Genomic DNA, 18,563 nt, shown 5'->3' on the forward strand with positions numbered 1-18,563 from the left:
AAGACATGGTTTGGTTAATAAAACCCACACTAGGCAGATCATAAGGCCCCCTCCAGCTCCAGAGGGTCTGACATCCTCGTCTGACTTTCAAAAGGACCTGCACACACATGCACACACCTAGCACACATATATACACTCAGATCCACACATATAAAATAAAATAAATCTTTACCTGGCAAGATGCCTCAGAGGGTAAAACACTTGCCATGCAGGCCCAGGGACCTCGAGTCATCCACAGAACTCACGGTGGAAGGAAGAACCAACGTCCTAAAGCTGGGTTGTTTTTTTTTTTTTACCCCCCCGAATTTCCACTGTGCCCAAAGTCACACCCAGACCTCACACAATATCAATAACAATAAAAATATAATAATATTTCATTGCTTTTTGGTTGAGGCATGGTCTCACTATGAAGTTGTGGCTGAACAGGAACTCATTATGTAGCCCAGGCTGGCCTCAAACTCACAGAGATCCACCTGCCTCTGCTTCCCAAGTGCTGCGATTAAAGGTGTGCGCCACCATGCTGAGGCATACACACACTAATAAATAAATAAATAAATAAAAAACAAGGAGGGAGAGCAACAGAGGAACATGCACATACTTATTTCTGTTTACACACACACACAAGTACATATACATATATACAACATACACACAACATATATACATGCACACACACAGGCACACACATACACACAACATACACACAGGCACACACACATGACATACACACACAGTATTAAAAACTTATAGTGAATAAAATGCAATATACTAAAAACAAGGCTATGAGAAAAACTGTCCTTGCTCCTAGATCACAGAGGGAAGAAGCCATTCAAATCTTCTCTACTGTTCTGGAGTGGAGACCTGAATCTTTCTGTCACTTTGATCTTGTTATTTATCTGTGACCTTGGCCACATCACTCTGGTAAAAAAATTCATGGAGACAGCTCAAGGGTTAAGAGCTGGCACTAGTCTTGCAGGGTATGGGAGACTGAATCCCAGCACCCTCCTGTAAGTGCAGTTCTAGATGATTCCATGTCTCTGGTCTCTGTAGGCACCTGTACTCACATGCTTATGCCCACACAGACACACATATAATTTTAAAAATTCAAATAACAAGGTATGGAGGCACACACCTGTAACCCAGTACTCAGGAGGCAGAGGCAGGAAGATCTCTGCAAATTCAAGGCCAGCCTGGTCTATCCAGCCAGCTGCAGGACAGCCAAAATGTCCTACACAGAGAGATGCTGTTTCAAAAAGCAAAAGAAAACAGAAGTCAGGTGAGGTGGGACAGGCCTTCAGTCCCAGAACTCCAGAGGACAAAGACAGTATGGTCCCTGAGAGTTTCAGGCCAGCTTGGTCTACACAGCAAGTTCTAGTTCAGCCAGCGCTATACAGGAAGAACTTGTCTCAAAAAACAAAAACAAAACAACAACAACAACAACAAAAAATTCACAGCCAAGGATGTTGTGAGCTGTACCCCAGAGGTGCTGTATCAGGAGGGTGCTGGGACCTGGGCCACACTCAGGCTGGGGAGGGCTGGGAATTGTTCCTGGGCCAACTTTTCTTTCAAGTTCCTCTGGGAGTGTCCACCAAGTGGCTATTCCCACTACAGTGGCCTAAGAAACATGAAGTTAGGGGACGCGGTCCTATCCCGGTCTGTGGTTGGCCGGTCTGGCGCCCAGCTCCCGGAGGTATTCAATAAACATGAAATAATAATATTATGAGAGTCAGGACTGTTTCTTGCAGTCCAGCAGAGGGCGCTCCCAGAGCCAAGTTCCCAGCACAGAGGCAGGCCTGTGGGAGCGCATCAGGGACCACAAGGTCAGAGGACCCCAAGTGGATTCAGACATCACCCACGAAAGAGCCACTAGCCCGGTTGTATGTACATCCCTCGGGGGGATCCAGAAGCGCTCCTCTGGATGGATAGAAAGTGGGAAGGTCCAATGAGTGGTAAGAGGCCAACTTTGTGCCCCCCCTCTCCCCTCGCCTCTGCCTTTCCTCCCTTTCCATCTGTCTTTGACAGATCACAGTGAGCCTGTGACTCAGCCCCATAGGCCGCGCCAGGAACGCTCTCTCCTATACACCCCCACCCCCTACCCCGGGCCAGATCGGAGGACTGAGTGCAAAGGCCACTTCAAATTTTAAAAGTCCCTTCCCTGGGGGTGAGGTCTTATCAGCCTAATGGGGTGGCTGCACCCTTCTTTGCGCTAGTTACCTTTACTCCACAATGGAGAGTGGCGGGGATCCCCTGTGGGTACAGACGCTGTACTGTGTATGTTCTTGGTCCCCTTCCTCTTTCTGTGCAGGATGCTGGCACCAATGCCATCTCTCAGTCTATAAGCCACTCAACTGTCCCAGCTGCGGCCTCCACAGGCCACAAACTCCCGCAGTGAAACCGAAACCCAGAGCTGATTCAGGGACGGGCGGAGATGCCGACTTCACTGTGGCGTCCTCTGTTTTCCTCTAAGTCCAGGGGCCTCCGGCAACAATCTCTGTCAAACCCTTCTCACACTGACCAGGGTTCTCTCTGCCGGGTAGTGCCTAACTGGAAGGCACGGTTCAGAGGACGCTCCTGCAAAGGCACCTACCTGGGAGACCTGAACCAGAAATTTGGAGGCACTTGTCTGAGATTGACAGAGGAGAAAGGAATTTTTGACCTCTTTGATCTCCTCACCAGGCCAACAGGGGTCCCTCACAGGCTACAGGCGAGGAGGGAGGTAAAGAGGAGGGACTGAGAGAAGCAGAAAAGGCCCCAGGAATGAGCCATTAAGGAATGGGCACAGAGATTATAATTACTACCACTCAGCCACTGTTCACCAGACAACAGGGGGCCAGGCGTTCCCTAGGGCCTTAAAAGGGAATAGGGCCTGATTTCTGGAGCTCCACCCACTGCACCCTCACAGAGGCTCCAAGTCTCAGGCTTGGCATTTCCTGTTGATGTGAGGTTTGTTTGGTTTTTTTTTACAGCTTCTCTCTCCTAGTTCCCTCTTGAAAAAAAAAAAAAAATCTTAGGAGCCTGACACTTGCTTCTTGGTAGGGACTCAAGCAGCTGGGGTTGGGGATTGATTACTGGAAGGGGAGTGGCCTTGGAGAGCTGTAGAAACTGGGGGGGGGGGGTCCCCAGAAGAATGTAGGTAGACTGCAGTCAGTCTAAGGGGCTTCGTTTTTTGGAGTCAGGCATGAGAAGCCCAGATGTGACATCTTACAGATGCTCCAAGGGAATAGGCAGTTGTGAGTGAATGTATGATGTCAATCACCTAGGGGCCTGGTGAACTCACAGTCAGAGCCAGGGGCTCCATTTACAGAGGCTGTGATCACTGGGACTATCTATGTCAAGAAGACACTAGTAATTAGGGTACCCAGGGCAGATGATGGATGGCTTACCAGCCAAAGTACTGACTGTTAGAGCTGTCACTAGACACAGGTGACAACATGACTGAGCTGGATAAAGTGGTGCACAGTCTCAGTACTCAGGAAGCCAAAGCACGACCGTCACAAGTTCAAGGCCAGCCTCAGCTAGCCACAAAGGCGATCACATTGTCTCACAGGGTTTCAGGGAAGGTAGGCACATATCACAGCCCCAAACCTATGAGTCTATGGAACGTATCCCACCACCAAGGAGGTGTCCCCTGGAACATAAAAACTGTCATTTATTTGCTGTCCTGGAAGCAAACTCACTATGCCACATTAACCATGTTCCACAAGGACACACTTACTCTGTCGACACCACAGACACTATGCCAGAGCCAGCCATCACTGTCACCATGTCACAACTGCACTCTGTAGAGTGCAGATACAGATGCTGTTACAGCTCTGTGACAGACACCAACATAGTCACCCTGGGACAGTTACAGAAGCCCAGAAGCACAATGCCACTGTCACAATCACTATCTTCACAGCAGAGTCAGGCAGAGCCCTTTGTGCAAGCCACCCAAGCCTGTCACACACAACTGAAGACCCCTCCCTGAGACTACCATGGCAGGAGTCCCAGCTGCTCCACATCTTCAACCTGTCACTTCAGAGAGGAGGGAATTCTTCTTTGATGGGACCTCACATGCCCTTGGCACAGGTCCATGGGGCACCGTGGGGTGCCATGAAGTCCTAACTACCTGGATGGGGCTTGTTCCAAGTCATAATACAGGCCTGGGCAGTGCTCCCCATAAGATCCCCTGGATTCCTAACACCGGCTACTATAGGGCTGCCCTGATCCAATTCTCCAACCATAGAAGAACCTAGTGTGCTACCCCATCGGAAGTATCCAGCGTGGTTCTTCAGGCACCCCTTATCGAATGCTCCCTAGGATACCCTACAATGACTCCAGCCCTCGGTAAGTCTCTCCAAGTGGTACTCCGTTTCCCGGGACTCTCAACTTTACCCTGGATCTCGCATAAGTAAAAGGGCTTCTGGTGCAGTGGCGCCCCCTCTCTCCACCCACGCGGGTCACGTTGACCCCCCACCCGCCCCACAGCGCCCCCTTAGGCCAGCTTTGCGCGTGGCGCCCCTCGAACGCTTGTGCGCTCCGTGCGCCGGGGGAGTCTCACCGCCTACTGCTGCCTCCACTGGTACCGGTGCCGTGGAAGGACGAGGGCCAAGACATGCGGGTAGTCCGCAGGCCTGGCCTGTCGCCAGTGTCCACGGCGTCGGCGCGCTCTATGGGCCGGTGCGGCGAGCGCTCTGGCTCTGAGCGCTCAGCACTGTCAGAGTAGCCGCGCTGCTGGATGCGGATCGGGGTCCTCGGCTGCCGCCACAGGTGCTGGGGGGGCGGCTTCAGGGTGGCCTGGCCCTCCCGAGGCCCGGGAAGAGAGAGAGAGAGGCTCCTCTCCGAGGGGGCGGCCGGAGGCTCCATGGCTCCCGCTCTGTCTTGTGGGGCGCCTGGGGGCAAAGCGTCCCCTGCCCTGTCTGAGCTCAGTGGCGCCACGGCCGAGGTGCTTGGGGAACCTCGGGAGCTCCTGGCCTCAGTGGGGCCATGGCGCCCAAGGGCGGAGAACGCGGACGGCGGCGGCGCCCCTGTCCTCCTGGCGCTTGGAGCCCGCTGCGCTCTCGGAACCCGGCGCCAGCCGCGACTCCCCGCCCCGGCCCGCCCCTCCCTGCCCCCCGCCCGCCCGGCGACTGTCACAGCGCCACCCCCTCCTCCTTCAAGGAGAGGAGGGTGGCGGTCCTCCACACCCACGCACAGCCCAATCCTGCAGGGGAGGGAGCGCCAACGCGCGCCAATCTTCAAGAGCCCTTTGGAGCAGCAAGCACGCACAGGGACCGAAGAGTTAAAGGGTTAATGGCATCAGGACGGAGACATCCGACTGGTTGGCGGGGTGTCACTCAGCCGCATCCATCAAGGCTGGGGCGGAGTCAGGGGCTGTCGTATCCTCGTCTCTAGAACCCCAGTCACCCTTTCTCCCAAGTCCCCTTTTCAGGGAGTGGTCCTTGTGCCACGGAGGCGCGGTGTCTGCAACCCAGCAATATTGCACGCAGGACCATGACACCGTGTGGCTCCTCCACCGCCTGGCGGGATGTGAGCGCACGTGGCCCCTTCCGAGGGTTGTCTATGTTTTCGATGCCGCCTGGAAGTGTGTGCGCGCACGTGGTGGCTGCTCTGGCTGCTGCTGTCGGGGGTGTAAGAATGCGCGCGCACGTGTGCGGCCCGTCGGGAGGGCGGAGCGTCCCGTGGGGTCTGTTCCGGTGGCCCAGGACTGTGCACACCTTCCCACGCACTCCGCACTCCGGCGCTGTATTGTGATTATGATGGGAGGGTGCTGGTGAGAGTTGTGCACGCGATTCTTCTTCAGTTGTCTGGCTGTGACTGAGGACGCGTGCTGCTGTGTGGTCGGCCTGGAGGTCTCCTGAGGTATGGGGGTGTGTCCTTTTGGGTCCCCCTGTGGCTAATATATAGGTATCGCTACCTCTTTTTTATCTTTCAGATTTTTTTAAATGATTACATTATTTTTGTGTGTATGTGTATGGGCACTCGTTTCCCCCACGTCATCATCCAAATGCTACATATCTCAACTCCTGCAGCAAGATTTGGTCCAGCTGTGCACCCTCAGTCCTTTGCGAATACCCATTAGATGCCATGGAGAGGAGAGGTCAGAAGACATTGTGCGGAAAGTCAATTCTTAAAGATTCCCTGGTGGGCCTCGGAAAGCGAACTCAAATAGGCAAGCTAGGAGGCAAACGCCCTTACCCACTGAGAATCCCGCTGGCTCAATCACCGCCCCCTCTTCTTTTAATTTTTAAAGACTTTAAGCTCTTCTTCAAAAGGTAAACTGAGGCAGATGGGAGGGGTAGCTGGAATAGGAGAGCCTTGGAGGGTGAACCCCACCCGTTTTCAGGCGAGTAAACAATCGGAGCCTCTTCCCCGCGTCCCCCCGCCCTCAGAACCCCCCTTCCGGCACCTAAATCCGGAGTTGCCGTGACTCACGCTCCCGCCTCTCTCAGCGCCGCGCCGAGCAAAGAGCGAGTGGGAATCCGAGCGTGTCCCTATCCCTCCTCCCGGCTCTGGCTGAGCCCCGATGGCTGCTGGGTTTGGGGGTGGGGTGCTATGCGCCCTCGTATCCCACTTCCCTCCCAGGCTAGATCGCTGCTCAGACGCTGCAGTGTCCCTTGGTCCAAGCCCTCTCCCCGGTATATCACCTCTCCTAGTCGCCTAGAGGGACAGGCCTTGTATTCTTGCCCCCACCCCTGTTCTTATTAACACACAGGCAACAAACCTTTCTCAATTTCCAACTTCCTCAACCACTTTTCTCTAGCTGGAGGGGACTCCTAGCGTGGGCGAAGGAACGCGGCGGCGGCGTAAGAACTGGCCCCCCACCAACAGCCCCAGGTGTTCCCCAAAGCCAGAACTGTATCTGTCCGCTACTTTTCTCAGGAACCTTCCCCCAAGCATCCAAACGGGATTTGACGGTGCCCAGCTGTACCTTGTAACCTCAGCCCCAGCTCTGGATGAGTGTCACAGGGCTGTGAACCTGGAGATGGGGAATGGGGGAGGGCCAGGCATCCGCTGGGCTGCAGGTAAAAGGCTCTGGGCCAAGACTGGTATTTGAAGGCTCAAGGACTGAGGTGTAACAAGCTGGACTTGAACTAAATAAAGGCTGGAGTGTGGGAGAGGGGACTCTTTTCTCTCATCTGGAAATAAGTATTATGGCTTACGCAGAGACCCTAGAACCCTCCAAAGGAGTGGATGGGGGTTGGGGATAAGATAGATTGCCATTACAGAGATATGGGACCAGGGGAGCTGAGTCTGGCCAGGGGTGGGCTGGCAGTCCGAGCCTGCTCAGCTCTTTGGCTCTCTAACTGAGCTCTTGCCAAGACGTGGGGGCAGGGCTAGGATGCCCTGGGAGGACTCAGATGAGAAATAGCTAGAAAGTACAACCCGTGGGCTGGTGAGATGGCTCAGCAGGTTAAGGTGCTTGCTGCCAAGCCTAACCACTTGAGGCAGATCCCCAGAACCCACATGGTAGAGGGGAAGAACCGAATCTTAAAATTTGTCCATTGACTGAAAAACAGACATACAATAAATAACTAGGTAAATAAACAAATAAACAAAAAATAAATAACAAAATAAAAGATTAAAAAAAAAAATAATGCAGATAGGGCTTAGCCTTTTTTCAAACACCCTAAACCTTGGACTTACGACAAGATGCTACTGCCATCCTGGTTAAAGCTGAGAGATCTAGAATACCGCCAGCGGGGAAACTGAGGCAGCTGCACCACACACGGTCAAAGGCAAGCCCCTCCACTCTGAATTAGTAGGCATCCTGAAGGCTCTGGAGGAGTGCAAAACCTTTTCATCCATGTGGGCCTTGCTGACTCAGGCATCTTAGGAAAAGGTTCCTGAGGCTGCCAGGGCTCCTCCTAGAAGAGCTGCCACAAATAAACCAGCAGGCTTCAGACTGGTAAGCTACATTTACAAATAAACCAGCAGGCTTCAGACTGGTAAGCTACATTTACAAAACGTTGGGAGCCCTGGAAGGGGGCTCATGGTTGGCTTAATTCTTCCATGCTTACCTCCCAGTCTGATCCCCCTCCTGCCTACCTCCTGGCATGCGTTCTGGTGATGAATATTCGAGGCAGTATCACCCGGTACTTGGGCCTTGGCATCGCAGCAACTCCAGGAACCGAAGGCTCAGGCTAAGATCAGCCCGGACCAGGGCTTGATGAGAGATGGTGGTGCAGGTCGGCCCCAAGCATGTTGGCACAGCAGGACTCTGAGATCTCTCGGGGCCTCTGTGGAGGGACATAGGTGGAATTGGGGGCTTGTCTTACAGGTCTAATTGCCAGGAGGAATACAGCTCCTTAGGAACCCCAGAAAGCAGCTGATGGGCACATTCAGGCCTCTCGTTTCTGAGCCGCCCATGGAGAATGCCCTACCACACTTAGGTGAGAAAGAGTCCCTTTAAACCATAGGAATTTGCAGTGGGAGGGGAACTTATGTAGCCCAGGCTGGCCTTGAATTCTTGGTCCTCCTGCCTCAGCTTACTACATGCTATCATTACAGATCTGTACCCCTATTTTATGATCCTTTCCCACAGCATTTTCTTTCTCTCCTTCTTTTAGATCTTGAGATCACCGCCTGCCTCTCGTCTCAAGCGCTGGGATGGAAGGCCTCTGTCTTTATATCCACTATCATCCTTTGTAAGTGATCCACTCGTATTTTCTAATGACTTTTTTCTCTTGCCTTAGTTTCCCCTATCTCTGAGACCCATGAGACCTCACCCAGGGCGATCTTCCTCCACCTGCTGCCAAAACTGTCTCCCTGAGAAGCCACAAGAAAGACTCCCTCACCACTACCTTAGGGCTGAAAAGTTGTCTATCTGGATGGAAAGCAGTGCGACAAAGTGCAATCAAAGGGGTAAACTGAGGCACAAGTGAGCACACTCAGAAATCTTGCCTAAGCTCCGCCCCAAATCCAGGTACTGCCTCCGCCCCGCACCTGGGGCCTGGATCTGGTTTGTGAACAGGACACTGCGGGCTCCTCTTTATCCAGCCCTCCCATGCCACGTCCCAAGAGCCCAGATCAAGGGTCACCTGCCTGTGCAGAGGACTAGAGGCCCCTTCCGTTAGAACCCGCGGGCTCCCCCTGCAGACTGGGTCTGGAACCTCCCCAGCCCCTTCGCCTATCGCTCGCTCATCTCTCCCAAGGGTGTGTGTGTGTGTGTGTGTGTGTGTGTGTGTGTGTGTGACGTCGGCGGACATCAGCAAACAGCTGACGCAAAGCTTGCGGAGATGATGCCCTCCCGTTACCATGATGACAGGTGACGCACGCGCTAGGTAGGGTGTAGGTGCGGCGGCAGGCCTCTGGGGGCGCAGTGGCCCCTCTGCTAGTTTCTTGCGGCCCCACGCTGGGACTTCCCGGTCCGGGAATTCCACCGAGGAGCCGGCCGCGTGCTGCGCGTGGTCCAAGCTGGAGGCCGGAGGAAGCTCTCCTTGGAGCTGTCGGGCTTTCTGCTACACCCCAAATCCCTGAAATAGCTGCGGTGTGCGGGGGCCGGCGCAGAGAGAGACGGCGGCTTCTGGGCACAGATGGGGGACGCACAAGGCAGAGGCGCAGAGACAGACAGGGACTGGTGGAAATAGAAACAGACAGACAGGGACACAGACACGCAGCTTGCGGTAACGGGGGAGGGAGAGACTGGCTGACTACCTTCGCATCCTGGCACTGAAGATGTTGGTTGTGTGACCATGGTCTTTGACTTGACCTCTCTGAGCCTCAGCTTCCTTTCTTCTTTCCGGACAGGGTGTTATATAGCTCAGGCTAGCCTCAGACTTCCTCCCTATGACCTTGAATATCTTATCCCTCTTCCTTCACTTCGGTGCTGGGATTACAGGTTTGCAATACTAAGTCCATTTAAACAGGTCCAATTTAGGGCTTCCTGCACAGTATGCTAGGTTCTATCAACTGAGCCATATCTCTAGACCTCAAAATCAAAAAACAACCAACCAATCCAAGGTCTCACTATGTAGACCATGCTGGTCTTCAACTCACAGATCCACTTGCCTCTGCCTTCTGAGTAGTGAAGGCATTCACTAGGGAGATTTCTGCTTCGTGTTTGCTACCATCCACTGAGTGCCCCCTCAACTTCAAGGCCCCCAAAGTAGAATTACAAGCCCACTAGAACCTTGGCTCTTCTATAGATTGTGTTGGTTTTTCTGCATCAGGGATGGCTGCGGCGATGCTATGTTATTGTTTTTACTACTGCTGCTGCCTATATCGCCTATATATCTGACCTGTATCTGCCTACATTGGGATATCAGCTCCAGCCTGGGCTGAGGGAAAGGTGTGTGCTGTGCGACCTGAGTTCAGATCCCTAGCACTATGGAAAAGCTTTGTGGAGGGGTACACCTGAAATCCTCCATGCTGGGATGGGAGGTGGGCATGAGGATCCTGGCGCTCAATGGCAAGCTAGTCTAGAGAAATTATGACCTCCCAGTTCAGTGTGAGACCCTGTCTCAAAAAAAAAAAAAAAAAAAAAAAATAGGCTGGTGCACTGATCCCAGTACTCAAGAGGCAGAGGTAGACAGAGCTCTGTGAATTGGAGGCCAGCCTGGTCTACAAGACAGTCAGGGCTACACAGAGAAATCCTGTCTCAAAAGTAAAATAAGAAGATGAAAAGCAATAGCGGAAGACACCTGTTGTTGGCCTCTGACTTCTATATGCACGCACGCACGTGCACGCACGCATACATACAGGGGCCAACGCCAACACGGAGAACAGAATATCAGAACCAGATGTCCAGATGTGGAGATGCACACCTTTAACTCCAGCACTTGGAAGGCAGAGGTTAATGGATTTCTGAGTTCGAGGCCAGCCTGGTCTACAGAGTGAGTTCCAGGACAGCCAGGGCTACACAGAGAAACCCTGTCTCGAAAACCAAAAGAAAGAAAGAAAGAAAGAAAGAAACAAACAAACAAACAAAAAAAACCCCACACAACAACAAAAGCAAAGAGAAGAAAGAAAGGAAAATGTCATCTGCCGGTGGGGAAGAACATTTTGTTTTTGTTTTTTCCAAGACAGGGTCTCCCATAGCCCAGGCTGACTTCAAACTTGCTATGAAGCCCAGGCTGAATTTGAACTCCTGATTCTTCTGCCTCCTGATTGTTTGTTTGTTTTGTTTTGGAGACAGGGTTTCTCTGTGTAGACCTGCTGTCTCTCTGTAGACCAGGCTGGCCAGGAGCTCAGAGATCCGCCTGCCTCTGCTTCCTAAGTGCTGGGATTAAAGGCGTGCACCACCAACCAGCGTCCCTCCAGTTTTTATGTGCTGGATTACAGCTACAAGCTACCACATTCAGCTAAGTTATTTCTGTGTGACGAGACTCATATAATTCCCAAACTATCAGAAAGATTAAGACTTGGGGTGGAGAGTCAGTGAAGTGCTAAGGATCAAAGTCAGGGTCTCCTCCTGAGTGCCAGACAAGAACGCTACTAGTAAGCTATATGATGTTCCTGCTCTTGTATATGGTATGTGATGTGGTGTGTGCGCGAGAGAGAATGAATCTTGATACATAGCCCAGGATGGCCTCAAATTAAATGTCTTCCTGCCTCCGTATGCCAAGTTCTGAGATAGATGTGAACCACCAAGCCCAAATCGTCCCGCTTTTTGAGATTTCACATTCTGTGCTGTCCGGTTGGCTGCCAACCCCTAGGATCACGAAGTTCTTCTGCCTTAGTTTCCCAAGTGTCTAAGCCAACAGTCATGTGTCGCTGTGCCCAATTAGACATGGTTGCACACTGTCATTCTCCCTTCATGTTACAGAACACCAAGATTCTTTCTAGCTTCCTTTTCTTGTCTTCTTGCAATGGCTGAGATGGTAATACAATGTAAGGCAGAAGAGCTGAACAGGAATGTTTTCTGATTGCATGGGGCAATGGCACCCTCTCTTTATGCTCCCACAGACAAACTCAAGAATGCTAAATAAGGAAGAGGGAAGGGAAGAATGCAGTGTAACTACAAAAGATCCTGGTAGTGCAGTTTGGGGTTTTGAAGGCTCTTGAAGGAAGAAATGATGTATCTGAAATATGTAGCTGTGGCTGTCTTGGAACTCACTGTGTAGACCAGACTGCCTTTGACCTCACGGAGATCCCGCCTGGCTTTTCTTGAGTGCTAGGATTAAAGGCCTGCACAACCACATCTGGCTCTGACGTTGTTTTCATTTTGGTGTTCATGTGTATGAACCTGTCTAGGGGAATCAGACTTGTTATATATGTTTTATGTATATAGGTGTTTTGTCTCTATGTATCATGGTTAAATGCTCTGGAGTTGTAGGTAGTTACAGATGACTGTGACCTGCCATGTGAGTGCTGGTAATTGAACCTGGGTCCTCTACAAAAGCATCAAGTGTTCTTAACCACTGAGCCATCTCTCTAGTCAACTAGCTTTGACTTTTTTTTTGTTTGTTTGTTTGTTTTGTTTTGTTTTTCGAGACAGGGTTTCTCTGTGTAGTCCTGGCTATCCTGGAACTCACTCTGTAGTCCAGGCTGGCCTCGAACTCAGAAATCGGCCTGCTTCTGCCTCCCAAGTGCTGGGATTAAAGGCGTGCGCCACCACTGCCCGGGTAGCTTTGACTTTTAATAGCTGTGAAAGGAAAGAAAGAAGGGAAGGAGAGAATGAGTGTAGCTGCAAGAGAGTGTGGTAATACACTTTGGGTTTCGAAGGCTCTAGAAGGAAGGAGTGTAGCTGCAAGAGAGTCTGGTAGTAGCATAGGTTTCTGTTCTTCAGGTTCTGAAAAAAGGAAGAAAGGCACCTTCTCTCTCTATGCACTCAGCTACACATGTTCAGCCCTATAGAGAACAGAACTCAAAGTATGATATCTAGATTCTATAATCATACCAGCATGGCTACAGTCAAATCCTGCCTCTGCCACGTCTTGGTGGTGTTGCCCTAGATAAATCACCTAGCCTCTCTGAGCTTCAGTTTTCTCACCTGTAACATAAAGGTACTATTTAGCTCATATATGCTAAGGCTGATGTGAGGATAAAAAAAGAAAGGGCAAAGGAAACTCTGAGCACACGGTCCAGGTACTCACAAAATGCTGGCTGCCAACTTATTTATTATAATAGTATTGTTAGGGCCAGGCTTTGTAGCACATGCCTTTAATCCCAGCACTTGGGAGGCAGAGGCAGGTGGATCTCTGTGAGTTGGAGGCTAGCCTGGTCTACATAGTTTCCGGACAGCCAAAGCTATATAGTGAGACCCTGTTTCAAAAAAAAAAAAAAAAAAAAAAAAAAAAAGCAGTAACAAAAATAGTAATTGTTACTTCACAGATCTATAGATGTCCTTGAGAGTCCATAAAACATTCAGAGAGGCTGGCTGTTAGTCTCCTTGCCGGCCCTGAATACTTAGAAGGTATTCAGACCTCAGGACCTTTGTATGTGCTTTTCTTACCATCTAGAAAGTGTGTCAAAGTATTCTGTGTTCTTTCTAATCCTGGATCCCTTCACCCTGTTGGTGTTAGCTAACTTTTAAAATTTAAACTACTTTTTAAATTATGCACACACATGTGTGAGTGTGGGTGCACACATGTGCCACTGTCCACATGTAGAGGCTGCAGAAGAACTTTCAGGAGTCAGTTTTCTGCTCCCCCCCCCCCCCATGGGAATACCAGGAGCAAACTCAGGTCTTCTCATCTGTGAGATGCTGGGGATTAGTTCTGATGCTTTGTCTTAATTCAGCTCCTAAAGCCGAGCTTCCAGACATGAAGGACTCTGCCCCCAGTTGGCTTTGATTGGTAATAAAGAATTGCCACTTCCTAGGGGCCACTTCCCTGGTTGGGTCTGAAGGAACAGAGATGAAATACAGATTTTAAAAGATGTTAACTCAGGAATATTGGAGGGAAGTGTTTGCTAGCCATGAGGAGGTTTAGAAGTGTCCAGCAATTGAGCTAGTCAGGGCATATCAAAACCAGCTGGCTTATGTGTGTCTTCCATTTTCGAATCCAGAGAGCTCTTGGTGCAGTTATGCTTGACCTGCTTGGAGCCAAAGCAGTTTAACTAATTCACCACTACAGTGTGACAGGCAGCTTTACCTGTTGGCCAATTTAGTTTGCTCTGCTTTAGGCTTATACTATTGCAATAAGTTATATGGCTTATTGTCAATTTATTTATATGTTTATTTTGGTTTTTCAAGACTGGGTTTCTCTGTGTAACCCTGGATGCCCTGGAAATCTATAGATCAGGCTTGTCCCAAACTCATAGAGATCCACCTGCCTCTGCCTTCTGATTAAAGACATGTGCCATTTCCTCTCAGCTATGAATTATTGTCTGTCTTCCCCACCCCCACCCCCTTTATCTTTCAGCACTGGAGATGAAACCAAAGGTCTCCTACATACTAGGTAGGGGCTCTCTTACTGAGCCACACCCTAGCCCCTCACTAGGGGATTCTAGGCAGCAGCTCTACTGTTGAGCCACACCCCGGCCCTTGGAATATTTGATCCTCTTGAGCATGGGCTCTGTCTGCACTGGCATTTTCCAAGGTCATGTAAATCCCCTGTAGCAAATGCTTCTAGCAACCTACGGTACACACTAAGAATGTATGCACCTGGGGCTGTGTCTCAGTTGATAGGATGCTTGCCTCTCATGTACCAAAGCCCTGGGCTCCATCCTCAGGACCATATAAAACTGGGCATGATGGTGCATGCCTATGATCCCAGCAGACAAGACCTCGTCTCAAACAAATAAAACCCAGGCCTTTAGCCAGGCGGTGGTGGCGCACACCTTTAATCCCAGCACTTGGGAGGCAGAGGCAGGCAGATTTCTGAGTTCGAAGCCAGCCTGGTCTACAGAGTGAGTTCCAGGACAGCCAGGGCTACACAGAGAAACCCTGTCTCCAAAACAAAACAAAACAAAACAACAAAAAAACAAAACCCAGGCCTTTAGGGAATAAAATGAAGAAAGGAGTGGAGGGGGTAGAGACAAGGCCCCTACCATTGTCCAAATAGCTGTCTGTGCTTTTTGTAGGCAGGATCTCTTCTCTGCAGTCCTGACTGGTCTAGAATTCAGCATATCGACCAGACTGACTTCCAAGTCTCATCGATCTGGATTTTCGTGAATATTGGGATTAAAGGTGTGAGCTACCACATCCAGCTCTGTCCACTCAGATATAAAGCTGTGCAAATAGAAGTCTGGAGAAAAATCCAGACAAGGGAGGAGTGAGGATTCTAAGCCTTCCTTCTCTGGACCGTAGCCTGGATGGAAAGGTGTCCAGAGAGTACAGCAGGCCACACTGGGCTTTGAGAGTCTGTCTGCTCTGTGGTGTGTGTGTCCTGTCCAGTCAGTGGTTGGCATCATCAGTCTCCATGGCAGTTATGAATTGTTTACCCCCAGCCACTGCACTGTAGACCACTAAGAGGAACTATTCTCAATGGTACTTTCTTGTGGTACTGCAGCACCAGTCTTTAGTCACTAGCCCTACCTGGAGCCCATAGTCTCACCACAGCCCCGAGCATTAGCTCTCTCCATGGCTCCATACCTAGAGCAGATGCAAGCCTGTGAAAGGCTCTCACGAACCTGGGCATGCCTACTTGTGTTTACACTTGCATGTAGCTTCCTGGACAGCTAGGCATGTACTCATGGGCTATTCTGTGTGTTGCCCAGTTGAGGTGAGAGCACAGCCTTGGGACAGCTATGCAAACTATAAAATGGATAGAAAAGCACTGTATCACTGGACTGGGCACAGGCTAGATGGATGGCCGAATGGCCTGGCATGTGCTTGTTTGGGATTCATGTGTGTGGATGTAGCAGGAAGCAGTAGTTAAAGATGCAAGTTTGCAGTTGGCAGGATGGCTTAACGTACAGAGAGAGGTGTTTGCTGGCATTTCAGCTCAATCCTGGAACCCACATGGGAGGAGAGAACTGACTCCCTTATGCTGTCCTCAGACCTCAACACATTTGCTGTTGCACTTGGGTGAGTGTGTAAACACACACAAGCAAATACCTTGACAATGTATTATGAGATAATTTAATGTAAATCTGGAGCCCAGTGTGATTGTACTCACCGGGAATCCCAGCAATAAGGAGACAGAGGCAAGAGGATCATGAGTTCAGGGACACCCTAGGCTACATAGTGACCCCTTGTCTCAAACATTGGGGCTGGGTCTCCTGTGGATCCCTTTCTTTCCTGAGAATCTATAAGCAGGTAGTGGTTGCTGGGGGAGGAGAGATGTTTCTTTAGAGGGGCTGCTGCCAGTAAGGTAAGGTGCCTATGTTCCTTTAAGCAACTGTAACGAAATTCACTGGATCAAAAAAGCAATGAAAGACATGAAGGAGGGGGTCAGTGGGGAGAGGGGTCAAGGGAGGGTGACTTTGATCAAAATGCACTGCCTTATGTGCATGTGTAAAAATACTGTACTAGTTATCATGCATAATTAGTATATTAGTGAAGGAATTAAAATGCAGGTTCTGGGGTGGGTATGCCTAGTGTCAGCACCCAACTCCTCCTAAAGCCCTGGGTTCCAATCCCAACACTGCAAAGAGAAATGGAATGGGTTCCGAGTATAAATCCTTGTTCAGTCCCTCAATACCCAGGATCCCAGTCTCTACTGTGTACACATGTTCAGTAGGAGATTAGCTTCGTGTGGATTAGACGGCCGTGTGTTGGCAGAGTTCACCTCCTGTAGCCGCTTTTCCTGGGCATCCAGTTGGAAGCATCTGCTCATTTACCTCATGGCTCCAGCTTTTTAAATGTAGTCAGCTGGGTGTTTTGGGGTGGTGGTTTGTTTGTGACAGGTTTTTCTATGTAGACCTCACTGACCTAGAACCAGAGATCCCAGTCATGTCTCCTGAGTCCAGCAGGCTCTCTCCAGGGTGACCTTCCTAACTGACCATAACCATTCCTTTGTATGATTAGGAGTCAGTCTCACACAGGGCCCAGGCCGGCCTGCAGTTCCTGTTGGGGGTGCCTGAGTGCTGGGGTTAGGCATACACTACTTTTTTTTTTTTCTACTTTCTTTTGCTCCACTTGAAAAAATTATATTTAGCTGGGTATGGTGGTGCACACCTTTAATCCCAGTACTCAGGAGGCAGATAGGTGGATCCCTGTGAGTTTGAGGTCAGCCTGGTCTACAAAGTGAGTTCCAGGGCAGCCAAGGATCTGTACACAGAGAAACCCTGTCTTGGAGAAATAAACAAACTCCAAAACAACAACAAAAAAGAAAGAAAGAAAGAAAGAAAGAAAGAAAGAAAGAAAGAAAGAAAGAAAGACAGACTATATTTATTTATTTATGTGGGGAAGGGAAGGGTGGGCATGCACAGCAGTGTTTATGTGGAGCTCAAAGACAGTGGTCGGTTTTCTCTTCCACCATATGGGTCTTATATCTTCAGGCTTGGTGGCAAGCCCCTTCACTCTCTGAGCCATCTTGTTAGGCCCTTCCTTATTTTTTAAGAATGATGATTCAACTCCTAAGTAAGAGGATAGCAAGGCAGGACAGCTGGCACCAGGGTCAGCGTTAAGGTCAGCCTAGGCAACTTGAGACCCTGTCTCAAAAAAAAACAACAACAAAAAAAACAACCCCCAAAACAAAATAAACAAACAAAACCAGGCAGAGCAACTCATTGGTTCATGATAACCCTTTTTCCTGGGGTGTAATTATCTGAATTAGGTCTGAATTTTAATTTCCTTTCACTTCATCAGAATTTTTTTTTTCCTTTAAAGACAGTCTCGCTGTGTCCCTGGCTGTCCTGGAACTCATCCTGTTGCCAAAGTTTGCTTAGAACTCACAACAATCAGTCTGCCTCTGCCTCTAGAGTGCTGGGATTACAGGTGAAAGTTACCATCCCAGGAGAGATTTTTGGTTTTTGAGACTGGCTCTCCTGAAGCCTAGGCTGGCCTCAAACCCCTTGTAATCATTGTCAGCCTGGAACTCCCTGTCTCCCTTGCTGCCTCTACCCACCAAGTGCTGGGATGTCAGCCATCCAACACCTCCATTTCTGGCAGACTTTTCCTCGTGATGGTCTAGTTTTTTTATATACAAAGACTTTTTTATATATGGATCTTGCTCCCTGGTCGACCAGGAGCAGGGACCTTTAAGTCTATAAGTGTCTCTCTGTTGCTGCAACTATGGTCTGGCCAAAGTGGCTGCTGTTTACAGTACATAGTTAGGGAACAGGAATGAAATAAACAAGAAAATGGATTTTGGAGCAAAGGCATGCTTGGCTCCTGGCCTGCCTTAGTCTCAGCCTCTAAGTAGCTGAAGAAATAGAAGCACAGGAGCACACAACAAATGGCTGGGATCCCCGAGATCTCACTGCAGCTAAGTGGTGTTTGCAGTGAGGATTCCCACCTCCAGTCTTAGCCCAGCCCCCAAACTCTTCCTATTTTTCCTACCAACATTCCAAAGAAACAAGACACACCATAGCATTCTGCTGTGGGGGAGGGTGGGACACCGGGATTCGAGCTAGAGAAACAGCTCTAAGTAACTTGGGTTTGGGTGTCTTTCCCAGGGGCTGGACATAACTGGTAATGCTTCGTGATGACGCAGGAGGTCCCAGTTCCCTGCCATTAGGCAGCTCCAGTGTCATGAGAGAGAGGGAGGGAGGGAGGGAGGGAGGGAGGGAGGGAGGGAGGGAGAGAGAGAGAG

General features: G+C 50.2%; 1 protein-coding gene and 1 long non-coding RNA gene across 4 annotated transcripts in view; one reads left to right on the plus strand and one right to left on the minus strand.

The window, feature by feature from the left end:
• Pde4a (phosphodiesterase 4A) overlaps window positions 1–18,563 on the minus strand; it is a 60,468-nt gene that overhangs the window by 38,723 nt on the left and 3,182 nt on the right. The window contains exon 2 of one of the 2 annotated variants that reach the window (XM_076939791.1): window positions 8,029–8,219. In XM_076939791.1, the coding sequence (XP_076795906.1) occupies window positions 8,029–8,093 (65 nt within the window). In that variant the 5' untranslated portion in view covers window positions 8,094–8,219. Of the gene's footprint in view, window positions 1–4,540; window positions 5,004–8,028; window positions 8,220–18,563 lie in introns of those variants that run through there. The other variant, XM_034509552.2, reaches the window with a different exon arrangement.
• On the plus strand, window positions 5,748–12,021 carry LOC143443404 (uncharacterized). Of its 2 annotated transcripts, none has more exons than XR_013112362.1 (4): window positions 5,748–5,841; window positions 8,261–8,372; window positions 8,550–8,627; window positions 11,887–12,021. It is a non-coding gene; the product is annotated as an uncharacterized LOC143443404 (long non-coding RNA). The 2 variants fall into 2 exon arrangements; XR_013112361.1 differs by lacking the exon at window positions 5,748–5,841 and adding an exon at window positions 7,906–7,928.

The sequence above is a fragment of the Arvicanthis niloticus genome, chromosome 8, assembly GCF_011762505.2.
Source record: "Arvicanthis niloticus isolate mArvNil1 chromosome 8, mArvNil1.pat.X, whole genome shotgun sequence".
Classification (NCBI taxonomy): domain Eukaryota; kingdom Metazoa; phylum Chordata; class Mammalia; order Rodentia; family Muridae; genus Arvicanthis; species Arvicanthis niloticus.